General features: G+C 37.1%; 3 protein-coding genes across 12 annotated transcripts in view; all 3 read left to right on the forward strand.

Annotated features, from left to right (window-relative positions):
• Positions 1 to 3590, forward strand: part of tead3b (TEA domain family member 3 b) — a 34963-nt gene extending 31373 nt beyond the window's left edge. For all 10 annotated transcript variants that reach the window (XM_008408962.3, XM_008408964.3, XM_008408965.3 and 7 more), the window contains 3 exons: positions 987 to 1130; positions 1218 to 1370; positions 1458 to 3590. In XM_008408962.3, coding sequence (XP_008407184.2) covers positions 987 to 1130; positions 1218 to 1370; positions 1458 to 1571 — 411 coding nt within the window. In that variant the 3' untranslated portion in view covers positions 1572 to 3590. The remainder of the gene's footprint in view (positions 1 to 986; positions 1131 to 1217; positions 1371 to 1457) is intronic.
• A 949-nt stretch (positions 3591 to 4539) lies between these two features.
• Positions 4540 to 11538, forward strand: smpd2b (sphingomyelin phosphodiesterase 2b). The gene is made up of 11 exons (XM_008408974.3): positions 4540 to 4978; positions 6620 to 6755; positions 6864 to 6960; positions 7136 to 7212; positions 7609 to 7702; positions 8519 to 8608; positions 8691 to 8773; positions 8995 to 9127; positions 9582 to 9686; positions 9820 to 9988; positions 10139 to 11538. The coding sequence occupies exons 2-11, from the start codon at positions 6706 to 6708 to the stop codon at positions 10561 to 10563; spliced, it is 1323 nt and encodes a 440-aa protein (XP_008407196.2). The 5' UTR covers positions 4540 to 4978; positions 6620 to 6705; the 3' UTR covers positions 10564 to 11538.
• A 3708-nt stretch (positions 11539 to 15246) lies between these two features.
• pkp1b (plakophilin 1b) lies at positions 15247 to 26203 on the forward strand. The gene is made up of 13 exons (XM_008408975.3): positions 15247 to 15650; positions 16697 to 16794; positions 17445 to 17881; positions 18012 to 18153; positions 19174 to 19381; positions 19641 to 19797; positions 22415 to 22532; positions 22692 to 22868; positions 23089 to 23259; positions 24371 to 24524; positions 24694 to 24880; positions 25001 to 25085; positions 25493 to 26203. The coding sequence occupies exons 1-13, from the start codon at positions 15458 to 15460 to the stop codon at positions 25565 to 25567; spliced, it is 2202 nt and encodes a 733-aa protein (XP_008407197.2). The 5' UTR covers positions 15247 to 15457; the 3' UTR covers positions 25568 to 26203.
• The last annotated feature ends 348 nt before the right edge of the window (positions 26204 to 26551 follow it).

The following is a 26551-nucleotide window of genomic DNA, read 5'->3' on the forward strand; positions in this document are numbered from 1 at the left end:
TTTTGTTCATGAACTGCTAAATACATTATTTTCCACTCTAAACATCCCTCCTGGTATACATGTGTTAAATGTCTTAAAAAATATATTTTAAATTAATTGCACAGTGTTAAAGTTCAAGAAAACTGAAAAACAAAACATTTAATATGTTATTTTATTTTGGTGGAATTTTGTAATAAGACAACTTGAGGCCCAGAGGTAGTAGCAATTCTAAATATTTGAAAAGTGTGTTTTAGTTGGAGATGATGGTACTGAAAAAAATATAAATTTATTTAATTTATCATTTATAATTTATTTTTTAAACATCCTTTCCAGAAGAGCCAATGATTGTGGGAGGTGATGTAGTTGAAATAGTGTTAGAGTTGCTCTTTAGCATATTACCTTTTGATGACACCATAACGATTATAATAACTCAGATGATATTTTATTAGATGCAATGAGTTTTGCAATATTTGCCATATTTATTTTCTGCTTGAAATCAGTCTGATATATAATTTATCTTCAGGCTCTTTGTGAGATTCTGGTGTTTCTCAATTTGTTTCCCATCCATCCATCCATTTTCTTTACACCCCTGTCCCTTAGTGGGGTCAGGAGGGTTGCTGGTGCCTCTCCAGCTAAAGTTCCGGGCGAAAGGCAGGGTCACCCTGGACAGGTCGCCAGTCTGTCACAGGACAACACAGAGACACACAACCATGCACACACACACTCACACCTAGGGACAATTTAGAGAGGCCAATTAACCTGACAGTCATGTTTTTGGACTGTGGGAGGAAACCGGAGTACCCGGAGAAAACCCACACATGCACAGGGAGAACATGCAAACTCCATGCAGAAAGACCGGGGCCGGGAATCAAACCCAGAACCTTCTTGCTGCAACAGCTCTAACAACTGCGCCACAGTGCAGCCCCAATTTGTTTCCCATTAGACTTAATTTTTTGTTTTTTTTTAATGAAAGTTTTTGTTATAACTGAAGTTTGTGCTCTCTAAAGGCTGACCTGAACAGCAGCGGGATGCTGGATGGGCCCGGCTCATTCTATGGCGTAAGCAGCCAGTACAGCAGCATGGAGAGCATGACCATCACAGTTTCAACTAAAGTCTGCTCATTCGGGAAGCAGGTTGTAGAGAAAGTCGAGGTAAGGATGTGAATTACATAGCTATTTTCACAAACGTGTGTTTGACACCGCTCACTTATTTCCTCCTGTTTTTGTTGTATGCTCCAGACAGAATACGCCCACCTGGAGGGAGGAAAGTATGTTTACAGGATCCACCGCTCTCCTATGTGCGAATACATGATCAACTTTATCCACAAACTCAAACACTTACCTGAAAAGTACATGATGAATAGTGTTCTTGAAAACTTCACGATCCTACAGGTAAAAAAAATACTTAATTCAAATCAATCCTTAAAAAAGCTGCCTGAAATGTACAATCATGCTAATCAAATGTGTGTTTATGCTCAGGTGGTGACGAACCGTGATACCCAGGAAACCCTTCTCTGTATAGCGTTTGTTTTTGAGGTTTCCAATAGTGAACATGGAGCTCAGTATCACGTCTACAGACTTATAAAAGACTAACAGCTCGTCAAGATGGTTCTGGAGAAGCCAGACTAAGCGTGACGCAATCTCTCTACAACCACCTCAAACATCCAGGAAATCTACAACAGAAACTTTTGACAATGCTAGACCAGACTAACATGGACACACTTTATGCTTTAAGGAAAGAATGCAAGGACAAAAGACAGACTCGCCAACATGAAACAAAATTGTGAAGAACTGTGGATAACCAGCTGTTTTTATGTGATTAAACAAGATGAAGTGGGTCACTTTGTGTTTGATGAAGATTGAAATGTTTAATTGAGGGATGGAGAATGTGATTATGGGGTTGTAAAGACTCTGATGGTAGCAGTAAGAGAAGTGCTTATTGGCCTGAAAAGTGGAGAGATTTGGACCACAGAATGGGGGGAAACCAGAGGGAAATTGTTTAGGTTTGTTAGTACAGCAAGTGCCTTTTTTTAACCAAAGGTTTTACCATTGCCTGCCACTTTGGATTGCCTTTTTTACTACCTCTTGTTTTTGAATGAACAAAATATGTTCATACAGGTGTGTTTTGTTACAAAAAATATTGGAGTCTGATCAACATCTGTGAGGGCAGTTTTTGCCTTTGGGCACACAGACGAATGGGATAACTAACTTTCATTCTGCCTTATCTACAAAATATAACATGAAAAAGAAAAATTCTAAGCAAAATGTTTAACAGTCCAAGAGTAATTGGGGAATGCTGATATTGTTGCTGTGTCATCGTAGTTCTGCTTGTATGTTTTTACATCTTAACAGTAAAACATCAGGTCTTACCAGAATCTATCTGTTACAGACATTTGACACAAGAGTCTTGTATTATTGCAATTGTGACAGAAATCCAGGGCTTTATCTTCCTTATTAGACCCTTTGGTATTTCTTGCTGTTTAAAAACGTGTGCTCAGATGCACTTAACAAAAAAAAAAAACACACACACATCATGATGGGGGGTTGCAGCAACAACAGTGCTTATTTTCTGACTTGAGTTATGTAGCATAATTGAAATGTTTCTTTCTGTACTGTGAGTCAATGGATATTAAAGGAATATGTGTTACATAGGAGTATTTTTCGGGGGGCTTTTTGTTGATATTTGTGATCATGTAACTCAACACAGAGACCATGGTTAAAGGGGGAGAAGTTAATCACTGTTTCTTTTGTTTAAAAAAGAGATTGTATGCTGTGAAGTTGGTTTATTTGCTTCACTCTTCTCCATGTAGTGTGTGGAGAGGCTGTATTCACTGATAAAAAGTTCAGTTTTATATTTAATTCAGTTTTTTTTTTTTTTTACATACAAAATAATTATGAAATCAATTCAAATGATGATTTTGAAACAGAACTATTGTCTCTGTGGAGTATGACTATTGATTGTTATTTATGGGGTTGGAGGAGAAATACCGAAAAGGCAGGGTGGGGTTTCTCAAGACATGTTGATAATTTTCCAATGTGATAAAGGTGTTAAAACTCTGGCATAAGTTTTATTTGAGACAGAATTAACTCTTGACTCCACAATTCCTGCTAGGCAAGCATCGGTTTTGTGTGGTCCACTGGAAAACATAGCTACAAGAGAGTAAAATTGAAAATATATCTGTGACTTTGGATGTCAAACTTCACAGCATGAATACAGATAACACTTCTCCTTTTGCAGGTCTCACGGTTTATCTTTTATACAGACATTATCTGCCTGCATCAAGATTTTTTATTTTTTTGTTTTGTTTTGATCCTGTTGTCTTTTGACTTTCAGTGTTTGCCGTATGTTACACTGAAAATAATGTGTGATTGTTCTGGTATTGATAATACTGAGTTACCTAATGTATCATATTCGGAATGGTGTGGGACATTTTTTTTTGTCTTTGGTTTAAGGTGGTTTACTATTGTCTTTGTTACAATTGTGCATTGCAATTTTATACTTAAAAGTAGAGGTTGGACTATGTAATCAACAAATGTATCTAACAACACAAGACGCATGGTGCCTTTGGGGCCATTTTCCCCCAGAAAACTCATTAAATTTATGTTAATTTGTTTTGTCTATGGTGGTTCTTCTTAATTTAACAAAAATATTAGCAACAAAATGTGTGGTTATGAAGTCTGCAATGAAAGGCAGGAAAACGTACATTTTTAGGAAAGAAAATATAATAGTAGATATTAGTTTAAATTAAGGTAAAACGGAAACCAACAATTAAATAAACATAAAAACTACTGCCTGTACTATTGTGAATACATTTGCATGTGCACTCAATGGCCATTTTGTTAGGTAAAGCTTGTGTTGGACATCCTTTTCTTTTACCCCAGAACATTTTTCTTTGTTTATTTAAATACTAATTTTTGGAAACGTTGTCAGTCCTTAATGACATGATAGCATATCAGAGTTACTGGACATTTGTCAGCTGTACATCCACTTTGCTCATTTCCATCATATTCTTAACAATACTGATTGACCTAGTGATTGTGGAGGCCATTAGAGTGCAATGATTCACTGGTCATGTTGAAGAAAGTAGATTAAGGTGATTTGAACTTTGTGACAAAGTCTGCTGTCCCACTGGAAGTAGTCATCAGAAGAAGGACATGCAGGTGCTGGTCATAAAGAGACACCCTTGTCTGCAGCAATACTCAGCTAGATGGGGCTTTTCAATACTTCTTTGGAACTAAAGAAGTATTGAATGTGTTAAAAGAATGTGTTAAAAAAAATATCCACCAGTACTATGACTAATATCACCAGTCTGAACCATTAGTTCATGGATCTTTCTAGTTACCTGCACAAAATTCTGACATTAACATCAATGTACAGAAAATATTTAAGCTTGTTGCTGAGAAAAAAATAATTGGCCTAAAAAAATAAAATTAAATTCCACTTGAAATGTAACACATCAGGAAACACTTTGACTTACCATTACAAAGTGCATCAAGGTAGTGCTGGACTTCAACTCCCAGAACTCATTTCGACAAATGTATCTCACACCGGAAGTAATACTCTCAAAATAAAACTGCGCAAAAGTTGTAAGGGTTGCTATATTACTATCAGCTTTGAGGTGCAATATTGCATGGCTTATGTATGATTTGAAAGTTAGTCCGTAGTGTAGCACTAAATTTGAACTGATGTCGAGCTTTAGTTAGGAAAGAACAACTGCAATCGGCGGTCAGCTCATTATTTTTTTTATATACCAGCTGACTTGACGTCGGCGTGAGCGAAAGGCACGTATCAATGGCAACGTTTGAGTACTGCTATGTAAGAGTTAGTGGTGGCCTGAAATACACAGGTCTTACTGCTATGCGTTTCCTAGTGGATCATTAACCTGGCGGCTAACAGGCTAGCAGGAAGTATTCTAAGACAAAAGCAAAACAACTAAATAATCTCATAACTCCGACGGCAAATCAACACTTCAATTCAGCCGACGGGAAGTAGACTGACGGTAAGTTATTGGACAAACTGGTACCAGGCCAAAAGAAACCGGAGCAACTTCCACAGCTAAAGAGAGCAGCTAAGGGATTTAGTGGCTGTAAGCTAACGGTTGGCGTTACCTGCAAGATAATGACATTTATAAACAAGCGGAACCACTTATAACAGAGTGTTTTACTTGTTTCAATAATGTTTTTACAAAGGACCCAGTTGGCTGCTAAAAGCGACTAAAGAGTTGTATAAATCAACATGTTAAAAACAAAGTTATTTTCGGCAAAGCGTCACCTGTCCTGTCCTGTCCTGTCCCAACACTAGCACCTACAGGTGTAACACTTTATTTGGTGGCATGTTAGATTACAGTATGACATCTGAATATAACATATCCGAGTAACTGGAGATAGATTTCCTATAAGCCTACTTTTTAAATTTGTTCCAGGCGTATAATATAATTTGTAATAATGAATCATGATAATCATGAATAATGAAAGGTTGATGTTTTGTGATTTACTTATTTCTAGTCAATTTATCAGAGTCACCTACACTAAAACCTGCTAAACAGATATTGTAACCAAGATGTTCTTCGATGTTTGTCATGCATCTACTTGCTTTTGCAAATTACGTCTTATCGGTTAACCAGTTATAATATGCTGTTAAAAATCAATTGATAATACTACAACCTATAACTGGAGACTTCTTTTGTTTTTGTTTTTTTGTGACAGTTATTTATAATAAAGTAAAATCCAAATGTATTCAAGCATCTCATAATAACAGGATACTGTTAAATAATTTGGAATTTATAACATAAAATTCAAAATTTACTTCCAACGTGTTTGTAGTGGATCTGGGGAATCTAACAGCAGGTGATAAACTCTTTCTAAACTCTGTTACCTTTGGCCTCTCCTGATTGTTTTCACAAACAATCAGGACTGAGCCATGTCAGCACTCTGGTCGGGGCAGTGTGTTGTTCCAAAAGACTTGAATGCAAACGTTTTTTTTTGTTATTTTTTTTTAAATGTGGAAAGAAAACTCAGCAGAAATGTGCATGACATATTGCTGTCTGACTGGGTCAGCTGAGCTTTAACACAGTGATCATTCATCAGCTGTACTACTGACATCGCAGAAAGGTTATCTCAGCATTTTATCACTTAAAATGTAGTGATAAAATGCATAGAATTTAATACATAGAATTAAATTGTGTCTTTTAATTAACTATATATATTTTTTTGTTGTTAAAAAAGAAACAAATCTGGTGGACGTAAAACACTTAAAAATAACAGAAGGATGGAATTATAAGTCAGGTTGCAGTTTGCTTGACTTGCACTTTTCGTGCTTACAGTGCAGGTCACAAGTCACAATTTTCCAGTTTCTCCTTTTGGTATCTGTTGTCTATTTTTTGGTTGTTTTATTTTTTTATTTTCAGTCAAATTCATAGGTTTTTATTTTTGTATACATAAGTGCACATAACCCATTGGTTATCCTGCAATTTCTTTAATACCCAGGTTGTATTTGCTCTACTAGTGACTCCAATTTAACTGCCCTATTGATGCCATACATGTGCATTGGATGTTTTTGTGCAATGAAATACAGACAGTAAAAACAACAAAGGAACTTAGTATAATTAAACTCATCAATAATCTTTCATGTGACCCATCAGGATCTACGTCAGCCTTCGCATCTGATCTTAGCTACTCCCGATCAGAAACACCATCGTCACCTCCACTGTTCCACTGACTCTTCAGCATGGCCAACGCAGACTGTGTCAGTGTGCGAGTCTTTTCTCTGAACTGCTGGTTAGTGGCTGTGGTTTGGAGATCTTCCAAATACAATGTTTTACATCTGTGTGCATGTACAGCTTTGCAGAATAAAAACAATGTCTGTTCAAACTCTCTGTGCAAAAGGGGGATCCACTATCTAAGCAAACACTGTTCTCAGCGCTATCAGATGATTGGAGAAATGTTGTGCAAGGAGCAGCATGACATTGTCTTACTGCAAGAGGTAAGTGAAAGCTGTTGCACAATGACTTGAAGTTGATTGACTTTATCAGCCCATCATTTTGTAAGGTTGGGTATGCTAAAAGCATTCATTTAAACTGACACAGAGATAAACAATGATTTATTAAAAACTTGATTTTGAAAGTTTACATGTTTTTTTTGTTGTTGTTTTTTTAAAGGTGTGGAGTGAGAAGGACTTTCTGTATTTAAAAGCGAAGCTGGCCTCTACTCATCCTCACTCACATTACTTCAAAAGGTAATATCTGTGACCTCCTGCTCCCAAAGGAATCCTAGTGAACGTTGGATGTGTTTCCCTCTTAACTGGGTGGTGCTATCTTATATCTTCAAGACTATTGCAAGTGGAGTGTCAGAAAAATAGACATGCATGGCAGTGAGTTGTTTGAAAATGGAGCTGAAAACCCTCATAAATCTTTGCTACTTAATCTTTTGTCTTTTACCCTCCCCCACCCCTCACCCCAAGGCTGTTTTAGTTTTAGTCCTATTATAGCATATGAAAGCACAAGCTTAAATGGATAATCATTTGTGCCTAGTATAACAAAATGTAACTTTTTATGTCGTATTTGTGTTATAGCTAAAAATAAAAAGTAAATGTAGAACTGATTATGTCCTGCCTTTTTTTTCTTCTTTGCAGTGGAGTCATAGGAAGTGGACTGGCCATTTTTGCCAAACACAGAATCCATGACACGTTTCTTTATCGCTACTCTCTGAACGGTTACCCTTACATGGTAAGTCCTTCACATTATAGAGGTTTGTGAAAGTTTACCTTTCCTTGCACATTAACTGAATTTCCGTTGATACAAGAGATAAAAATGCATATACGTGCCCATACTTTCATCCAAACATATCTATTTTTTGTATTAATGTGTATGTAATAAAACTAATAAAAATGACAATGACTTCTAGCTACAGTAATAGCATGTGTTTAGAGCAATCACTTTAATTTATTATAAGGGATTTTTGATCTTTGAAGTGTGAGTAGCATGTTGGTAGTAAATTAAAGTGACTTGCAAAGCGTTTATGTAAACTGCAATTGGTAATATTTTCTGCCATTTCTGGATGTCTGAATTCTATTTTTGAATAAAGTAATTGAATTTACTCATAAATAAATGTGCTATATAAATTTAATTGAGAATGGTATTTGCCATGGCTTTGGGTCAAGAACCATCATCATCCTTTACACTAATTACTGTCAGTTGGAGATTTTTGTCTCGGTTTGTAGCGATCTTTAGACATAGAACAACGGGCAAAAGTTAGATGAATAGACTAGGTTTTTATTTTTATCTTTGTAGTTGAGTCCACTAAGGTTAAATTATAAAATCTCCATAAAGCCCAGGAATGTTTAGCCTTTTAAATATGCCTAGCTCATTCACTGTGCCTCTGATGCTGCTTGAATATGAAAATCATTGTGTTAAACATCATTGTGTTTTGAAGTTGGTTGAGGTGAAAGTACTATCACTTTTAGTAATACTTCCACATTTTTCTGTTATTTTCTTTTTCTATCTGTTATTTTATATATTTCATATATTCTCTCTTATTTGCAGGCTCACCATGGGGACTGGTTTGGAGGTAAAGCTGTGGGCATGGCCATACTGAACATTGCTGGCCTGACCGCAAACGTCTATGTCACACACGTAAGCTTTTATAAAATCTTTTTTTTTTCTTTCTAGATTTTATGTAAATCTTAAAAAGGCATTTGTGTCTGTGTATTGATAGCTGCATGCAGAGTACAGCAGAGAGAAGGACTCTTATCTGTCCCACAGAGTGGTTCAGGCCTGGGAGCTGCAGCAGTTCATCCGGTAGTGTGTCTTTGCTTCAATGCAGCCTCTGTGATCTACTGTGTGTTTACACTGCAATGTATTTACATATCATTTGCATTGCTATCTCCACCAGATAGCTTTTAGTAGTAACATAGTATTCCATGAGTTTAATTTCAATCACCGACACAAGAACCAAAGCAACTTACATCATTGCATCATTAAATAATTTGTTTTGTATTTTTGATTTTTTTTTTGTTAAGTCATACGTCCACTGGAGCCGACGTAGTCATTGTGGGAGGTGACCTCAACATGCACCCTCAAGACCTGGGCTGCAGGCTGCTGATGTCTTACACTGGACTGAAAGACTCTTATATAGAAACGGCTAAATTTGATGTAGGTAGCAAAAAGACAGCTGCACTGAAAACATTAATCTGTTCATAAACTGCATTAAAATTTTCTCATAGAAACAAGTTAGCAGTTTTTAGCTGATGTAGAGTTTGAGATTTTTTACATTATAGATAAATCTGCTATCGTAGAATCTCAAATGAATCAAACAGACTTTAAGCAAGTCCCAACTTCAGAGTTGAAGGTCAAAAAGCCTTATTTCAACATAAATGTTTGGCATGAGCTTCTTTTGCATGCTGTTCATAACCGTTGTGAAACAGATGGACTAAGTTTTACATCATCATTGTGGTTTTATGTTTTAAGATCTGAGTTGGTAGGTTGTCAAAGTGACTTGCATGAAATGAAGTTCAGAAAACTAAATTAAGTGGCACTTCACTTGCAAGTAAAAACTATTTGTTTCTTTGTGGTTATTAAGATTTTACAAACATGTTTCTTTTTTTAGGGATGTGAAAATGGTATGACTTTAATAGCAGACAACCTTTTTATCAGTAAAAATGAACTCATTCCCTTTGAGAAGGGGATTCGGATTGACTACATCTTGTTCAAGGTGGGTGAAAGTTTAAAGCTGAAAAATGCAGATTTTTTTTTGTTTTGTTTTTGAAGTCCTACTTGTTCACATGAATATTTTACAAACTGTAAATGTTTTTTTTTTATTTATTCAACTCACTTTGTCTTTTCAGGGTTCCTCCACAACCAAGATTTATTGCGATTTCATGTCCACCACCAAAGGCTCCGTTCCTGGCCATCCCCTCCCGTATTCCGACCATGAGGCTCTCACTGCAGAGTTACGGCTAGAATCCCACATTCCAGCTCAGGCTGGAAGTGATAAGACTCAGGACACTCCCGCAGGTATCGCTACCATAAAGACAAGATAACTTAAGTAGTGTCGGTTCATAGAGTTCCCTTGAAGGGTCTCTTCTCTTGCAAGACGTATCAAATAAGGTGTTTGATGAGTGTTTTTTGACAACGTCTTTGTCCATTTTCTCTCTTCTTGTTCAGAAAAGCTAGCTGAGCTGGTTGACACTTTAACCGAGGCACGCACAGAGGTCAAAGTGGGCTTGCACTGTGCTGAGAGGATGCGCTACACCGCTGCACGTACTGGAGTGATGGGCTTAGCGCTCCTGGTCCTGGAGCTGGCCATCGCAGCAGTTCCCTGCTTCGCTCTGGGAGCGGAACAGCCTTTTCCTCGCATCTCCTTCTACCTGCTGGCCGCCCTGTGCTTCGCCATCCTGCTGACCACCTTCCTGCTGTACATCTTTTATACCATGGAGCTGAAGTCTCTCCAGGGAGCTGAAGATCAGATGAGGCTGGCTGTAGGTAGTCTCCAGGAAAAGCTCCGAGGTTTCCCTGTGGCTCAGCCTCACGATGCACCACAAAGGTCTCCAGAGGGGCAACAGCCCAGTGCCTTAGATCCAGAGGAGTAACTTTAAAAGCTTGTAGTAAGAAGGTTTTGAAGTCAGCTTTAGTCTTTTCTTCCAAATATGCTTTGAGATTAAATGCGTCAGAATGAACTAGAAGAATGAAACATTTCTGAAAGTAGTGCAGGACACATGCTTTGACATTTTTATACTTTTATAGTCATATGCAGACCTTTATAGCTCCTAGGTTTCCCTCTATGCAGCTGCAGTATATAGATATGCTTCCTAGTACACAGCAATTCCATAAAATGTTGCTGTGGTGCTTTAAAAGTCTTAAATATATATATTTTTTGCATAATTAAGCCTCGGGTCTGACGTCCATTCCACCCACCCGTACTTTGACTGGGACCAGTTGTTTTGGCATTGAATTTCATGTGTGGCATTACTGACTCCTACAAACCATCACGCAGCAGCTGTGGGCCAGGTTGTGATTGTTACGATGTGCTTTGAAGCTAAGAGAAAGTTCTCCGACCTAGAAGTAGCAGACACTTCGAACGGTTTACATTTCAGTTTTATTTTTCTGTAGTTACTGTAAGAATAACTATGAAGTTGTTAAAACATTTCAGTTTTTTATTCTAAGTGGAGAAGTAAATTTATCTGCATGTCTTTTTTTTCTTGCTAACCATAATTAATTATTAATCTTTGTTTTAGAGACAATCTGCACTCCTGTTCCATGTATTATTAAGCTATGGAAATAGTTTGAATTGACTGCTTGTAAATTTGACCTTTTTGATCATCAAAACTATTTTTTAACAAAGTTTTCTGGATGACTGAAATTTTTAAGATGAATAATATATTATTAGTTATGTTGATTTACATTACATTTGCTTATTTTGTGCTGCCACATGACTGAATGTGTTGCTCTAAAACCATAATGTGAAGCACTTGGTAGTTCTTAAATCAAACATTTTGTTCATTCCCCTGCAAAGATTGTGATGAAGATGAATCATGGAAGCAATAATAAATAATTTATAAATGCCACCATACTGTTTCAAATTTATATTGTTTTTTTTTGTTTGTTTGTTGTTTTTTTTGCAAAAATATTCGTGCTCTTAATATTTTTCCCATGTTACAATTCAGATGCTGATGTCTTTATTGGAACGTTTCCTCATATTATACTTTGACAACGTGTTCTTTGTTGGTCTATCATAAAATTCTAAATATATTCAAGTTTTAAGGAGATACAAAAAAGGAGCACAAACACAGCACATTTTGGCAAAAAGATTCAGACATTCACCACCAGAGGGCGGTCTTTCTGTATTTGACGGACTTTTAAATGGTTTGTACAACAAACATCACTGCAGATTTCAAGAAAGGTGACACAGTAGGATTATACAAAGTTGCCAGCTGCCACATGTACACCCAGAGGGCAGCACTACCCTTGGGTGTGTTCCTTTAAACGGTTTTTTTTCCCCAAACGGTCACATGAATAATACATTATATTTGGAGGCTATTCTGTATACTTGTCCATGTGAAGAAGGCAGATTCTGTGCCGCCAATTTTCCTGGAGTCAAACCTGATTTCAAATCCAGTTGGTATCATATTGACTCACAAAATAATTAATTTATATTTTCCTAAATTAGAGCCTGGAGCATGATTCAAACCTCTTATTTTACAAGTTACTTGGTGATGAGAAAATAAGGCTGTTTTGATATAATTTGCTGTACCGACTGAAAGGACTAGCTAGTTGTGTGTTTCATTACAACATAATCTTGTAAGCAGTGGTGGAGAAAGTACTCAAAAAATGTACTTAAGTAAAAGTACAAATACACAGACAAAAATTTACTCGAGTAAAAAAACTACCACATTAATATTTGTACTTAAGTAAAAGTAAAAACGTACTGGCTTTTAAAAATACTTAAGTATTAAAAGTAAAAGTACTTGCTGAATGGATTACCTAATCCCTAATACAATATCATTAAGTGAACCGATTGTATTTCATTTTAATACATTAGAAATGTGCCAGTTTAATGAACAATGCCACAGATAAAGCATGTTTTTATTGTGTTTACTCTGTAACATAGTTTAGACTTAGATATGTGAGCATCAGAATTTCAGGGATGGAAACATCTCGTCTCCTGTCCTTTTTTTGCCACTAGTGGCTTTTATTTTTAAAGAAATCCAACAGAAAGGGGATGATGGAAAGAAGGTGGGTGGGAGAGGACAGGGAACCAAGGAGCCACGTAGTAGAGTTGTAAAGACCACTTACCCAAGACCAAGTCAAGACCAGCACTACGCGCTACATGACACAAAAAATTAAGTTTTACCTATCAAAATTGATTCTCAAATTGATCTTAAAGATCCACATTCCCATAAACACCTAGATATTAATTACTTGGAGCTTAAATAAATTTAATCAGTAAAGATCCGTCCAGAAGAATCGGCATATCACTATATTGCACTTTGGTCACAACGTTGTCCCATATATGCGATACCTCAGTCAACACCTCCACACAATAATTCAGTGCATGAGTGACAACTTTTTTTCATCGCAGATGCAAAATATGTGTCCCAGTACAGCTAGCTTTGCTAGCAACACGTCCACGGATCTTACCTTTCTTTAAGCTTTCCTTCCAAGTGACGCTAAAAGTTGGACGAAGTCCCCACCGAAGAGCTGCTGATTTAACATGTCGCCATATCAATTTGTGCAGCGCTATTATATTACTGGCGATTAGACAGACACCTTCTCCCGCTCAGAGGAAACCACTGCGCATGTCTGGAGCTCCGCGTGCGAGTAAAGGTGGAGCCGATGGGTGACAACAGACACGTAAGTCACGTTATTGTTCGGATTTTACGGCGCCACCTTAAATCCCTGAACTTCACATTTTAACGGACAAGAAGCGCAACTCGACTTGGATGTAACGAGTAACGCGACAGTTTTGTAGAAATGTAGTGAAGTAGAAAGTACAGATACTTACTGTAAAATGTAGTGGAGTAAAAGTAGAAAGAACCCATTATTAAATCTACTTAAGTAAAGTACAGATACACGAACATTGTACTTAAGTACAGTAACGAAGTACTTGTACTTCCTTACTTCCCACCACTGCTTGTAAGTAATCGTCTGTTTTGAGTTTCCAACTCGGATGCATTTTTTTTTTTAAATCATTTGAGTCAAATTCAAGAGCAGTCATACAATGATAGAATGCATTTATAATGTGTTCAGTATGTCAAAAATTACTACCTGATGCTAACCTATTAATTATGACTTTCAATCTCATAATTATGAGATTGAAAGTCATAATTTCGACTTTCAGTCTCATAATTATGACTTTGAAAGTCGAAATTATGACTTTAAATCTCATAATTATGATTTTGAAAGTCGAAATTATGACTTCCTGTTGGTCTTGTATTTTTTCTTTCATGGCGGAAATGGGCTTCCATAGGTACATCTAAAGTAATAACAATGTCCTTTAACATTTAGCCTGAAAAAAGTAAAAATCATATTTTAAACATATCTGTCACACACAGACTTCATCCATTTATTTCTGTTAATTTTGATAATTATAGCTCACATCTGATAAAAAAAAAAGTTATTTCTTCTGCAAATTTGAGTTATAAAAATTATAAAATGGATATTTATGTTGAAATATAAGCCTACTAAAAAACATACTGATACAAGGTATAGAAAGTGAGCTCAATACTTGGTTAGGGCTTCTTTTGCATAAACTACTACATTGACTCAGTATATCATAAAGGTCAGTCAGCCTACAGTGGAGCTGAGGTGTTAAGGAAGCATGGGTTGCTTTAATAGCAGCCTTCATAACAGCCTGTGCTGTTTGGTCTGGTGTCTTCCTCTTCACAATATTCCACAGATTTTCTATGAGGTTTAGGCCAGGAAAAGATATTTCATATCTGTAATTCTCAAGATAAGGAACCATAATGTACAACCTCTATAACAGAAGATGTAGTTTCTCCAAGTCATTTCTGACTGTGAAACCTTCACAGTGGAGCTTAAACTACTTGTATTCTGTGTGCCTCTGTACTCTTTCTCATGATCTTGACTCAGAAATGAAATGAAATTTTTCTTCAAGTGACTCCAGCTGCAGTGTTAAGAAAGTCCCTCGAATGCCATGGTTCTCCCTCTTGTTTTTGGACATTTTCAGTTACATTTTTTCCTTCAACTGAACTTTCCATTAACAGCATTATGTTAAGAGCCAGATATGTGAAAGTCACATATCTTTTGTAACTTATCTTATAAATTACCAAACTAACGGCTCCTGAATTGGTCCTATAGGATCATAACATAACATTTAAATAAAAATAATGTGTTGGTTTCATAATTTGCAAATTTCGAGAGAAGTTGAACTATGATTCTTAATTAGGTGTAATAACCATTCAAATGAATAGAAATAAAATATTGAAATACATATTCTGTGTAATTCACGATGTGTGAATTACGATATTTGTCACGATGTTTACTTTTTGAATGAAATTATTGAAGTAGCTGCTCGATAATATTCTTCCTTTTGGCCTGCACCTGTTGATAACCGGATCAAATAAAGTTAGTTTAATCACTAATGCAATGGTTTTATCCCCCACATCAAAGATAGACGTCGGTTTCACTCCATCCCATCTGTAATTGGGTCAGAAGAATAACTTTACCCAGAATAGGTATAGAGCCAAATACCTACGTAAATATTTACTGCCACAACTTCCTCCAGTTACTGCTCACGTTGTGGGAAAAAAAGGGAGTTGGCTGCTGTGTGCAGCTCGTCTATCCTGCAAGTAAAAGTCCAGTCTTGCAGGTCTATTGTGGTTTCATGTGGGCGCGGTCTCATCGCTCAGGGCAGGGCAGGGCAGCGCAGAGGAAGGTGAGCGGCTCACACTCTGCCGACGCCGACTCTCCTTCGGCTGCCAGATCCTTCGGATGTTGTGGTCGCTCTTCTAAAAGCTGAGCAAAATGTCGGGTGCGGATCCTCTGAAATCGGCGATTTCCATCAGGGGCGCGGACGACACGTCGCTGGCTCTGCCGTCGGCGAATGAGTATCATTCCCGGGAGCAGCGCGTCAGGGCGCAAGTGCAATCTCTGAGGAGGACGAAGTCGAGGCACTCCAGCAGCGGCAGGAGCGAATCTTCTTGTCTTTCCCCATCAAGTAAGAGGGGCCTTTGTTTTACTGTACACACAGTTCAGCAGGATATGGCAAATTTGAATTTAAGCTGGAGAAGTTTTCAAGTAAAAACGTGTTAAAGTTTCACATCTTAAGGCATTTATTTTATGGTGCAGAAAAAGAGAGAGGTCGATAAATTGTTTGTTTAATTTATTACACCGTCATAAATTTTGCTGGTTATATGAAGTGTACACAGGCTTTACTGTCCTTCTAGTGAAAAAAGATAAGAATACGATAGATTGCAGCTTACCTTCAGCTAAAAACATCTGCAATGATTTACCAGGAACTAGTTTTAGAATAAAAACATTTGAGTTTGTAGTTTTAAAAGTATTTTAATAAAGATTAATTATAACACCTAAAGAAGAGAACAAATGATTTACATGTATATTAATAAATTATTGGTTTCAAAAAACCCAAACATTCCCAAAATGGAGACTTATTCAATGGTGACGCAGTTTTTGAATTGAATTCAGTGAGTTAATGTTCAACTCTTTGTCCTAATCTTATGCGAATCACATCCATGCCAACACTGACAAAATATTTCTGATATGTCTTGATTATAAAAAGAAATATAGAACAGTTTGCTCATTCAATAACCCAATTTTTATTTATCTATTTTTGATGCAAATGCCATTTTACAGCTGCAGCCTCCTGAAAACTGCAGCTGTCAATTTATTATAAACGTGACATTAATAATAACAGCGGCTTATGGTTATCATTAAAATGTCAGTTTTATTGTTACCTGCTTGTTCTAAAGAAAATAAGAGTCCAATAATTTTTTTTTTTGGCTGTAACTTCAAACTTCAGTGCTTTTTTGTTTGTTTGTTTATTTCCGTCACCAATCGTTACTGGTTCTACATTTTCATAGCAATTCATACTTCAAGGGATAGACCGCAGATCAGAGGTGCCGTCACAGATTCAAAGCAGTTTATTGTTTTCCCACAGGCAAAGGATTTAAATCACTGGCTGCAAAAGAGGTGTGTGTTCTGAGCGCTCGATAGCAGCTAATAACCTTTCACTTCTCTCCCCAGGCCCCGAGTACGACTCTGTGTTTCTAGATGGCGCAAAGTCATCTCAGTTGAGTTCATCTAATGGAAGCGTATTTTTGAGCAATGGCTCCTCAAAAGTTGTGAGTTTTTTTTTTTCCTTCTTTATTGCTGACTTTTTCCCATTCGAGTGTTGTTTTCTTCTCAGTGATAGTTCTAATAGATCAGGGAATTTTAATGAGTTTATCTCCCAAAACTACAGAAAAAAGGCTTTTTTTTTCTGTGTGGGTTTAGTTTCCTACCTGTTCAATCTTTGCTTCAGTCCAAACTTTGGTACTCCAAAGATGCTTATGTTATTTTTTTCTCTTTTTAAATATCATTTTCTTTGTGAAATTATTTAAAATGAGGTTTTTGGACTTTTTCAACCATAATTAGGATATTGTTGAACTTTGACACTGGATTTTATTTAATTTCATAGCAAGCGCAAAACGTTACATTTTTAGAGATTTTCTAGAGATTTTTCTCCAGAGAAAGGGAGGAGCAGTGCAAGAAACTACTGCTCCTCCCTATAAATGAGAAAAACCTGTCCTAGATACTACACAACATTTTTATTTTCTTTGACAGAAATGAAACATTTTTAAAGCTAAAGAGTGGAAGGCATGCACCACTGGGTCTCAGAAGTCAACAATCTGTCACAGTTTGGTTTGTTGTGTCATTGCTTCACTGCTGTCCTTTTAAGACATTATGCATCTCTCTTGCTAATCCTATTTTGTCTCTCTCTTCATTTCTCCAGTTTACCACAAACAGAAATATGAATAACCAACACATGATCGGTAACATGAAAAGAGCCAACATGAGGAAGCAGACTATGAATCACTATGAGAGCAGGCACAGCGCTGGTGGCGGTGTAGCCCGTCTGGGTCTTGCCAACACCAGTCGCAGCGAGCCCGGGCTGGTCTTTAACAACAGCGTCCCACGGCCGTCTGTCCTAATGCAGACACAACCAACCGTAGAACAGCGGGGCAACAGGAACACCTATGTGAAAAACCACAGCATCAGCAATCACTATATGAAGAGGACCGTCTCCCAAACCCACCCTCTGTATCCTTTAAATGGATCGGGTCAGATGCACAAGCACAGCCAGTACAGAGTCAGTCAACCTGAAATGAACAAGACGCGGTCACAATACACCGTCACCGATTCTTCATCCAAGGCTCAAATAAACTCAGAGTGAGTCCGAAAATCACCCAAAAACTCACATCGTCTCCTAACTTCTCATATTAACAAACTGGATCAACGTACCGAATTGTGTTAGAGGTTGTTTATGACATACACTGAAATTCATTTTTTTCTTTTTCAGAGTAAATGGAAACAGTGTGAGTTCTAACATCACTATGCAGGAAGCTGTGCTGCTTCTTTCCAGCAAAGATGAGAAACTCCAAAACGGTGGCGCTTCCTACATTCAGCACAACACTTTCATTAACGACAAAGCAAAAGAAGAGGTGCCTCAACTTATTCTGATTGCAACACTCTTTCTGTTCTGTTTGAATGTCTTGAATCATCCTGCTAAATCAAATTTGATACAATGTGCTCAGCATAAACTGTAGCTTCAGAAGAAGAATGTCAAACCTGGGTGCAAATCTCAGTTGGCAGTTTGTAATTTGCCCCCATGTAGATTCAGATTTTCTTAAAAGTATACTTTGCTTTTGGAGTGTTCCATTCTTTTGGAAGTTATTTTGGAGAATCTGTTTTTACACTTAGATGTGAGTTTGTGTGTGTGAATGGGGGTTTAGCTCTACGTTGGCCCTGTTCTCAGATTGATGACTTGTTGGGGATTGGAACAAACCTCCTTTAATCCTAGACAGGATTTAATATTTGATATTATTTTAAATTGTGTGCGCTAATAGACCTACAAACCATCTACCCTTGGTTATGTGCTCCTTTATTATAATTAGCTTTTATTTCATTGTCAACCTGCATTTGATTATTTACCAGGACATTATTAACTTTTATCTGTTGTAATTTTAAATCAGATCCATTTAAAGACTCTGCGGTAACAAAACCATGAAACTGGCTTCAAAAATTGAATCTACAAAAATGCAACTGAAGCGAAATATATTTTTAGGTTGAAGTCAAATCAATCTACTCATTGTTTAATGAGAAAGGCGTAGAATTTGAAACAGACAAAATTATTACTTCAAGTCGAAGTGAGGGGGCAAAATGCAAAATGTTAGACTCATGAGAATGAAAACAAATGTGAGCGTTCCTGAAAATCCCCTTTGCTTTGCTGGGTAATTTGAATCCAGCACAGGATATACTGAGTCCTGGCTCAGGGAGAGAAAGGTGAAAAAAACTGATGGAATCCTCAAGAGAAAATGAAAAGAATCAAAGTTTTTTTTTTTTTATTAAAAGTACAATTTACCCTTGTCAGCACTTTATTTCAAACATAGCCATTGTTTAATGATTAAAACCAATTATTTCTCAGTGTCTTTGTTAATCGATTAAATCTTATTGCCTTGCAGGTTTGTACTTTGAATGGTATCCCGCCCCTCGTGCGTCTGCTGCAAAGCCCCAACTCACAGGTCAAAGGCACGGCCTCTGCTGCCCTGCGAAATCTGACCTTTCAGAACAACAAAAACAAAGAAGAGATCCAACGCTGCGACGGCATACCCGAGGTGGTTGCTCAGCTCAGAGACTCAGAATCTGCAGAACTGGATAAACAGCTGACAGGTACACAGTAGCGATCTGAAATGTAAACCATATGTACGAGTACATGCACACAAAAGGCCAAATGATCAAGTAAGACAGAGAGCGGCTTGTTTTGGTGTCACACAATACTGTTAGGTTCTGGTGCTCTGTGAAACGAGGCTGGTGCTTCAGTTATCCTGCTAAAACCCATTCTGCTTCATGCTGAAAATGATCAATTCAGCAGTTATTCCTATATTTGAATGGACTTAGCTTACATTTTGACGTTTCTTTTTTTCTGTAGGTCTTTTGTGGAATTTGTCGTCTGTAGACAACCTGAAGTCGGACCTGTTGAAGAATGCTCTGCCTGTTCTAATGGAGCGTGTGATTCTGCCTTACACGAAAGGCTCTAGAGATACTGTCAGTGCTGATGTCTTCTGCCACGCCACAGGATGCCTTCGGTGAGATACAGAGTCCAGCTTTGTGCTTGATGCGACTCTTCTGCATTTTAGACAATCCTCAGATTATCTTTTTACATTTTTTTGTGGATTCCCACCACGATGCTAACATTTAAACTTGTTCAAAGCAGTTAGTGGAACTTGGTTTTGTGTATCACTTTTTTCCCCCAATCAGGCGAATTTATTTAGATTGAAGATTTGAGCTACAGAATTTAGGCTAGCACCAATTTTCAAAAATTTTTTCAATCACAACTGCCGACTTGGTCCTCTAAAACATGAAAGAGAGAAATGTGAAAAGAGAAGGAGTTACAAGATTATCTCCATTTATTCATCAAAGCATGACATTTTTTTATTTTCAGTAAATTCAAAAAGTATTCATGAAAGTGGATTATTTTTAACAATTGTTTTTAAAATGTGTATGTTTTTTATCTGATTATGTTTTAGCATAATACCTGCTGATACAGATTAGAGCTGAACAAGGAAACTAGTCAAATAAAAGGCCTATCTCTCTTTGAAAATAATAATACCTGGAGAAATTGGATGACAGGATGTGTCTGAACATGCAGTTTAAAGTGAATGAGGGTTTAGGTAACTGCAACTACAAACCCAGAAACAACACCATGGTGACGGCAACAGTTGCATGATGAATGTGATGAATGGAATCTCAATGGTTCTGTTCATTAAGACATTTCTTTTTTCTAATTTATATGTTTTTGTTGGAAAGGAAAAATGAATATCGATGCTGAAGAATCAGGCGCATTTTGCTTAAGGTATTTGTTGCACATCTGGAGCCGTCAGACTCTCTGTGTCTGGGGAAAGAAATCCTCTTGCGTTCATTGCTAATTCCCTATTGTTGTTTTTCCTTACATAAACAATTTTTTTTGTTTTTATCATTACGATGTCTAGAATCTGTGCTGTAGTATTAAAGCCTCTGCTGAGTTTATTCTCGAGTCTGACGGCTTTTCACGTCTAACCGTGTAACAAATGTTGAACAACACAAACCACTGTTAGAAATGTATAGCAACATGATGACAATCTACTGCATAAAGATATGCATGGCTGCAGTGTTGAACGTTTGACTGACATCCAGGGGCATTGCGCAAGAGCTAAAATCGTAGTCTGCTTTATCAAAACATCAGCATAATCGGTGTTAAACGTTTCTCAACCCTCGGTGGCAGATGACTGACATTTTTCCAACAACACAAACTTGTTGAAAACTAGGATATTTTTAGGTCTATACTAACATTTTTATGCTTCCATTGTTACATCAGACTGAATTTGAAATCCATCTGCTTGATGGCACTGTCTCTTTATTCGTCATTGTCATGTCAGGCATATAATCCCAGTTATGAAAGAAAATAGCCCCATACATTGCTGAGTCCCTTACAGATGTTCTCTCTCTGTTACTTAAACGGTTAGTTAAAGTAGCACGTTTGTTCAAATCTGGGGATGCTAGTTTATTCATTCACTATCGGTAATTTCTGTTACCTGTGCTCTGTCCCACATACTTGAAAAATGTGTTCATACACGAATTGTAAAATATTTGCTGAGACTTGTATTTTGTACAATTGTTAGTATAGATTCAGAAAAAAAAGAAGTTTCATTTAGCGCATGTCCAGGATTTCTGTGTGTTGACTCAGGGTTAGTCTGCTCGCTGTGAAGCTCCCACATGATAGTGCAGCCTACAGACTCAGACTGAGAGGATCTTTAAAGGCTTATGACGCCTTTGCAGGTGTTTTGAGTTAATTAGCTCATTAGGGAGTGACACCATGAGTTTCCAATAATCACGTTTTCCAAAGTACTCCCATTTTCTGAGACACAAAATTACAAGAAACAAAGGCTTTGTATATGTCGCTCTATGAATGACGACTGAGATGACTGGCAAGAAATATTGCACTTCTGCACAATATCCAAATATTTTGACATGACCCTGTGATTGGTGGGTGTTCTAAATAGGTACGCCAGTGACACGTCATTATCGAGTTAAATTGTCTGAACTGTTCTGAACAGTTTGCCCTGAAAGTACCATCTTCTCTGTGTGCTGGCTTGCGTTTGTGCATGAGTGTAGGGACAGATAAGCCAGCCAGTTATTTGCTGAAGTCCAGTCAGGTCTGACCCAGTTGATTGTACGTATTCATCTAAACCACTGATTTACATCCCCTGATTTACAAACCGGCACTTTGAAAAGTATTCATACACCTCTGTGTACCCCCTATGAATGCTCGTTTTTCTACATCAACCCCTTTTAACACATTATTGAAATGTGTTAACGCTCCACTTATGCAGAATATTACTTCATAGATCAAAGTTCACTTAGAGTAATCTGCCACAAGCTCCTTGATCCTGTAGTGATATGCATTCTTTCAAAAACTTTCTAGATTCTATTTTAATTTCAAATGATATGTGATTTGGATTGATTTTATACATATGTATTGTATTTGATATTTTTATTTTATGTCAAGAGTAGATTGTCTTTTAAGACTTGAGATTTTCTAAGCTTTTGCTTCAATGGTTGTTGTTTTTTTTGCTGCCTTTTTGTTTTTGTTGTTTGCATTGTGCAAATGAAATAACAACAAATTACCCAGACATGTACTCATATATTGGGCTTTGATTTCTTCAGAAACCTCAGCAGTCCAAATGAGGCCAGCAGACAGACGATGAGGAAATGTCGAGGTTTGATCGACGGCTTAGCCGCTTACATTAAAGAATGTGTGGAAAACAAGAAAACAGAAGATGAGGTAAAAACAGAAAAAGATTTGTATTTCTCAAGCTAAAGAAGCATAATTTTAAAAGAAAAGCTCAGTCGAAACTTCTATGTGAAGTTTGTGTCTCTGCGTGTGCATGTGTGTGTCATGTCTCCTGGTGTGTGTGTGTGTGTGTGTTTTTTATGTCCATAGGCTTTAGAACACTCTGTGAGCACTCTGCACAATCTGACATTTCACCTGGAAGAAGAATTTTCAAGTCTGTTCATCAACATAAATTCTCTGGCGAAGAATATGATGAGTAACGCCAGTCAAAATAACACCAACTCTGTTGGCTGCTTCAATGCACAAAGCAAACCCCTACAATCTGATGTGAGTCAGACAATTTCACTCAGCAGATCTTTGATGACTCCTAATAAAACCAACAATTATCGTTTGTTGTTTGTCTAGGCATAATGAACGGACATGAAGTAAATTAAGATAAAACATGCAGCTTGGTTTAGTTTAGTTTAGTTTAGTTTCATGTTGCTGTATCTCCATCAGTGCTTCCCAAAAAAATGACTTTTTAAAAAACGTATTCTTTTTGATGTAGCGTCCCTTTGACTATGCAGTCATTGAGGATCCGCAGCCTAATGGAGCAGGCCTTTTGATCCACTCCAAAACGCTGAAGGATTACTTGTCTCTGATCCGCTTGACCGAGCGCCAATCGCTGCAGGATGCCTGCTGGGGCATACTGCAAAATCTCACTGCGCGTGAAAGTGCTGTAAGTTACATTCACTCTATATGCAATTTAAATGCTAACATTGTCTAGTGCTGAGAATGAAAAAGGGATGCTTTTGTAAGAAGTTTTCATGTTAAAAAAAATACAAAAGTACAAAAATGTCCCTATTATTAATGAGAAAATGTGTTGGAGATTCCTCCTCAGTGCTATTGTGTTGTTTTGCAGTTTGAACTTTTTCATGTCAGACATGTATCAGTTTTACGTACCACGGGGATGTTTTTTACCTGTTTTAAAATCTGTTCATTTGAAGTAAATATCTACAATATTCTCGTAGTCTATAATAAAGATATTGGCTCATGTGACTTTAACAAGTTTAAACCACCTAGAGGAGTTTGCGAATGATTATTTTTCTTTAATCAAGGCAAAAATAATATAACATTTTGTTTATTTATACATTGGATTTGAGCATTTCTATGGTTGTTTGTCTTCATTATCCATTGAAACAATTACTAAACAAACAAACTAATGCGTAGTAGTTAAGTATGTGGGTGTGAAATAATTTGTTTACAGGTGTAAAACAGAAGTAAGAGGGTCAAAAGGATAATGTACGACTGTTAAATGGGGGTCAAATTGGTAACTAGACAAATTCACAACAACCAATAGGGAATGTGAAGAATGTTTCTGAATTCAAAAGTATTTTGAATCGGAACAAAAAGAAATATGCATAATATGTTCCTATTTTTCTTGCCACAACAGATGTACTGCCAAGAATGCTGTGATTATTTTTTTAAAACACTTTTGGTGCACATGTGTCATTTTCACAATAAGTGCCACAAAATATCATTGTGAAATTTTAAGTCTGTACCTCCACATTGCACATATACCAATACTGTCGTTCTGTAGAAAAGTAGGTGCGACATTAGCCAGTCTCCAATGATGTCACTGCCAAAAAATCTTCAACTGTCATCACATTTCTCTGTTTGACGTTGAGCAGTTTTATGTCACATTGATATAATTTCCAGTAGCATTTAGACTTTAATTTAATCGCATGTTTTTACACGTTTAGCACTACAGAATGAAAGCCTGGTTATATTGTAGATTGACTTTAACATGTCCTAGGTTTATGAACCAGTATGCTTTTGTGTTTCTGCAGGTCTCTTATGTAATGAGTCAGATCATTGTGAAGAAACTGAATGGCATACATTATATCAGCCCCTTCTTAAAGTCAGATAAAGTCAACATGCAGAAGAGCGCAATGGGTTTGGTGGTAAATTTGATCAAGAACCCAAATCTGTGCAGTGTTGTTGGTAAGAGGCAGGTCACAACACAATCATGCTGTGTATGTCATGTTTCCTTGGTGAAATCCTGCAAATATTTGTGGCCTTGAAATCTGATATCTTGAATATGCATGTGCAACCTCACAAGTGTTTACTTGTGTTCTCTGCTAAATGTGTCTTATTGGACTTGTTACTTCAGGTGAAAAAGCCGTCCCAGACCTACTAAGTGTCCTCTCAAAAGACACGGCTGGAGCCAACGAGTCCGATGACGCTCTTGCTTTTGCCTGTCAGGCTGCCAGCGGCCTGGTTCTGAACAACGTTGAGTTGACCAAAAGACATTTAAGCGAAAAACTGATTAAATCCCTGAGCAGCATCAGCCAAAACTAGTAAGCTGACATAAATACAGATAGAAAATGTTCCCACTTGTGCCAAAAATAGATATAGATTTGTCTCGTCTGTCACATAAATTCAACTAATATGTTTCTACTTTTCTTTTCCTTTTTTAGTTATTTCCCCAAATCGAACAAAGCTGCTTCTGTTCTTCTCATCAGAATGTGGTCTAATAAAGAACTTCAGAGCTCTTTGAAAAAGGTGAGCTGAAGGCCAAAACTTGGATGACTTTGGGTGTGTCCTCTATGTTTCCTATGAGTAACTTGCATCAGACACAAAAGTTCACGCCTCACTTGGGAATTTGTGAGAAGTAGGAGGAAAGGCTGCTGTATTAGTCATAGTTCCCATGAAAGTTTAAGCGAGAAAATATACTGCTACCGATAATGCTATGGAATCTAGTAGGTCAGGTTTGATGAATCACACATTCGACTTGATCTTTACACACGTACAACTCTGGTGCCAAGGTTTTACATTTCCACTTCAAAGTACATTAAGAATGTTTTATTAGCATGTTTGCAAGCTTTCTAATGTGTCTATTTTTGTTTACACAGTAATTACTAAGAGAGAGGAAAAAAAACTGATTTTAGTGTGATTTATTTTTCCTGCAGCTGGGGTTGAGCAAGTCTATGTTTATCAATGACACCACCATGGCAGTACAAAAATCTCTCCAAGTTGTGGATTAACACAACTTAAAAGATCAGCTGACGGCTTTTTATGCCCTGAAGAAACTCACCTGCGTCTGGACGTCATCAGGACCCAGAGCCAATGAGGCAGAGCATCGCTGCTTCAAACGTCAGAGAAAACAAAAAAAAACCTTCCATAAGCTTTATATAAAGCATTTCTGCCCTGTGCATGTGCTGCAAGATATGTGTTTAATGTAGGAATAAAAGGTGAAGGAGAGGTTTGGCAGCAATAAAGTTCCTTACAACAGAATTGCTTGTATTGTTTTGTCAGTTACACGTCTTTTATGGTAAATTGTGTTTAGAAATTCAGCTTTCTTTTTTTTTAAGTAACACTGCAAGATATTAATGTAATGTAGCAATGCTGTAAAATTGATATTGATTGTGCAAAATAAGCAGCAGTATAAAACATGTTTTATAAATGATATTGTATTAATCAATTTTTTTTCAGTTTTAGCTGTATTTCCACATGTGCAATTCAAAAATGTGCTATTTTGCTGTCAGAGTTGATGCAGTATCACTAGCAGATGTTTACTGCATATTTGGCAAAGGAGATGAACATGAATGAGAAAGGGGAGAAATGATTACCATTGTTTTGTAATGGTTTCTGCAGAATAAATATCTTTGCAAACCTTTTCACACCCTGTCATTGCTTCTTAATTTTGGCACCAGAGTTTGAAAAGCCTCTGGCAGTCAACCAGTCTTGCCTCACACAGCTTACCCTACAGGAAAACAAATACATAAATAAAAATTCTCTTTTACTGCATTTTGCCACAGTTTGACCCAGTTTCAACCAATCAAAAACTGAGAGATTTATATGACTGCATGACATAATTTGTGGAAAATCGAGAGGCAGAAATCAAGCCTTGGGTTGGTGGTGCCAGATTATAGAAACAAAGCTGGATTGTAGCCAGTCAGGGAGTCAAAACCTGATGCTTGTAATAACCACTTAAGAAATGTAAGTTTTTAAAGCTTATGTTAAGTTAA

The sequence above is a fragment of the Poecilia reticulata genome, chromosome 5 (assembly GCF_904066995.2).
Source record: "Poecilia reticulata chromosome 5, P_reticulata-male-v2, whole genome shotgun sequence".
NCBI lineage: Eukaryota > Metazoa > Chordata > Actinopteri > Cyprinodontiformes > Poeciliidae > Poecilia > Poecilia reticulata.

What these genes read in the sequence shown, in the direction of transcription:
- smpd2b (XM_008408974.3), top strand. Translation starts at nt 6,706, where the DNA reads ATGGCCAACGCAGACTGTGTCAGTGTGCGAGTCTTTTCTCTGAACTGC. An exon ending in ACATTGTCTTACTGCAAGAG is followed by an intron (nt 6,961 to 7,135) that starts GTAAGTGAAAGC and finishes GTTTTTTTAAAG; the next exon opens with GTGTGGAGTGAGAAGGACTT. An exon ending in CAAACGTCTATGTCACACAC is followed by an intron (nt 8,609 to 8,690) that starts GTAAGCTTTTAT and finishes GTGTATTGATAG; the next exon opens with CTGCATGCAGAGTACAGCAG.
- pkp1b (XM_008408975.3), top strand. Translation starts at nt 15,458, where the DNA reads ATGTCGGGTGCGGATCCTCTGAAATCGGCGATTTCCATCAGGGGCGCG. An exon ending in ACGACAAAGCAAAAGAAGAG is followed by an intron (nt 18,154 to 19,173) that starts GTGCCTCAACTT and finishes ATTGCCTTGCAG; the next exon opens with GTTTGTACTTTGAATGGTAT. An exon ending in AGCAGCATCAGCCAAAACTA is followed by an intron (nt 24,881 to 25,000) that starts GTAAGCTGACAT and finishes TTCCTTTTTTAG; the next exon opens with TTATTTCCCCAAATCGAACA.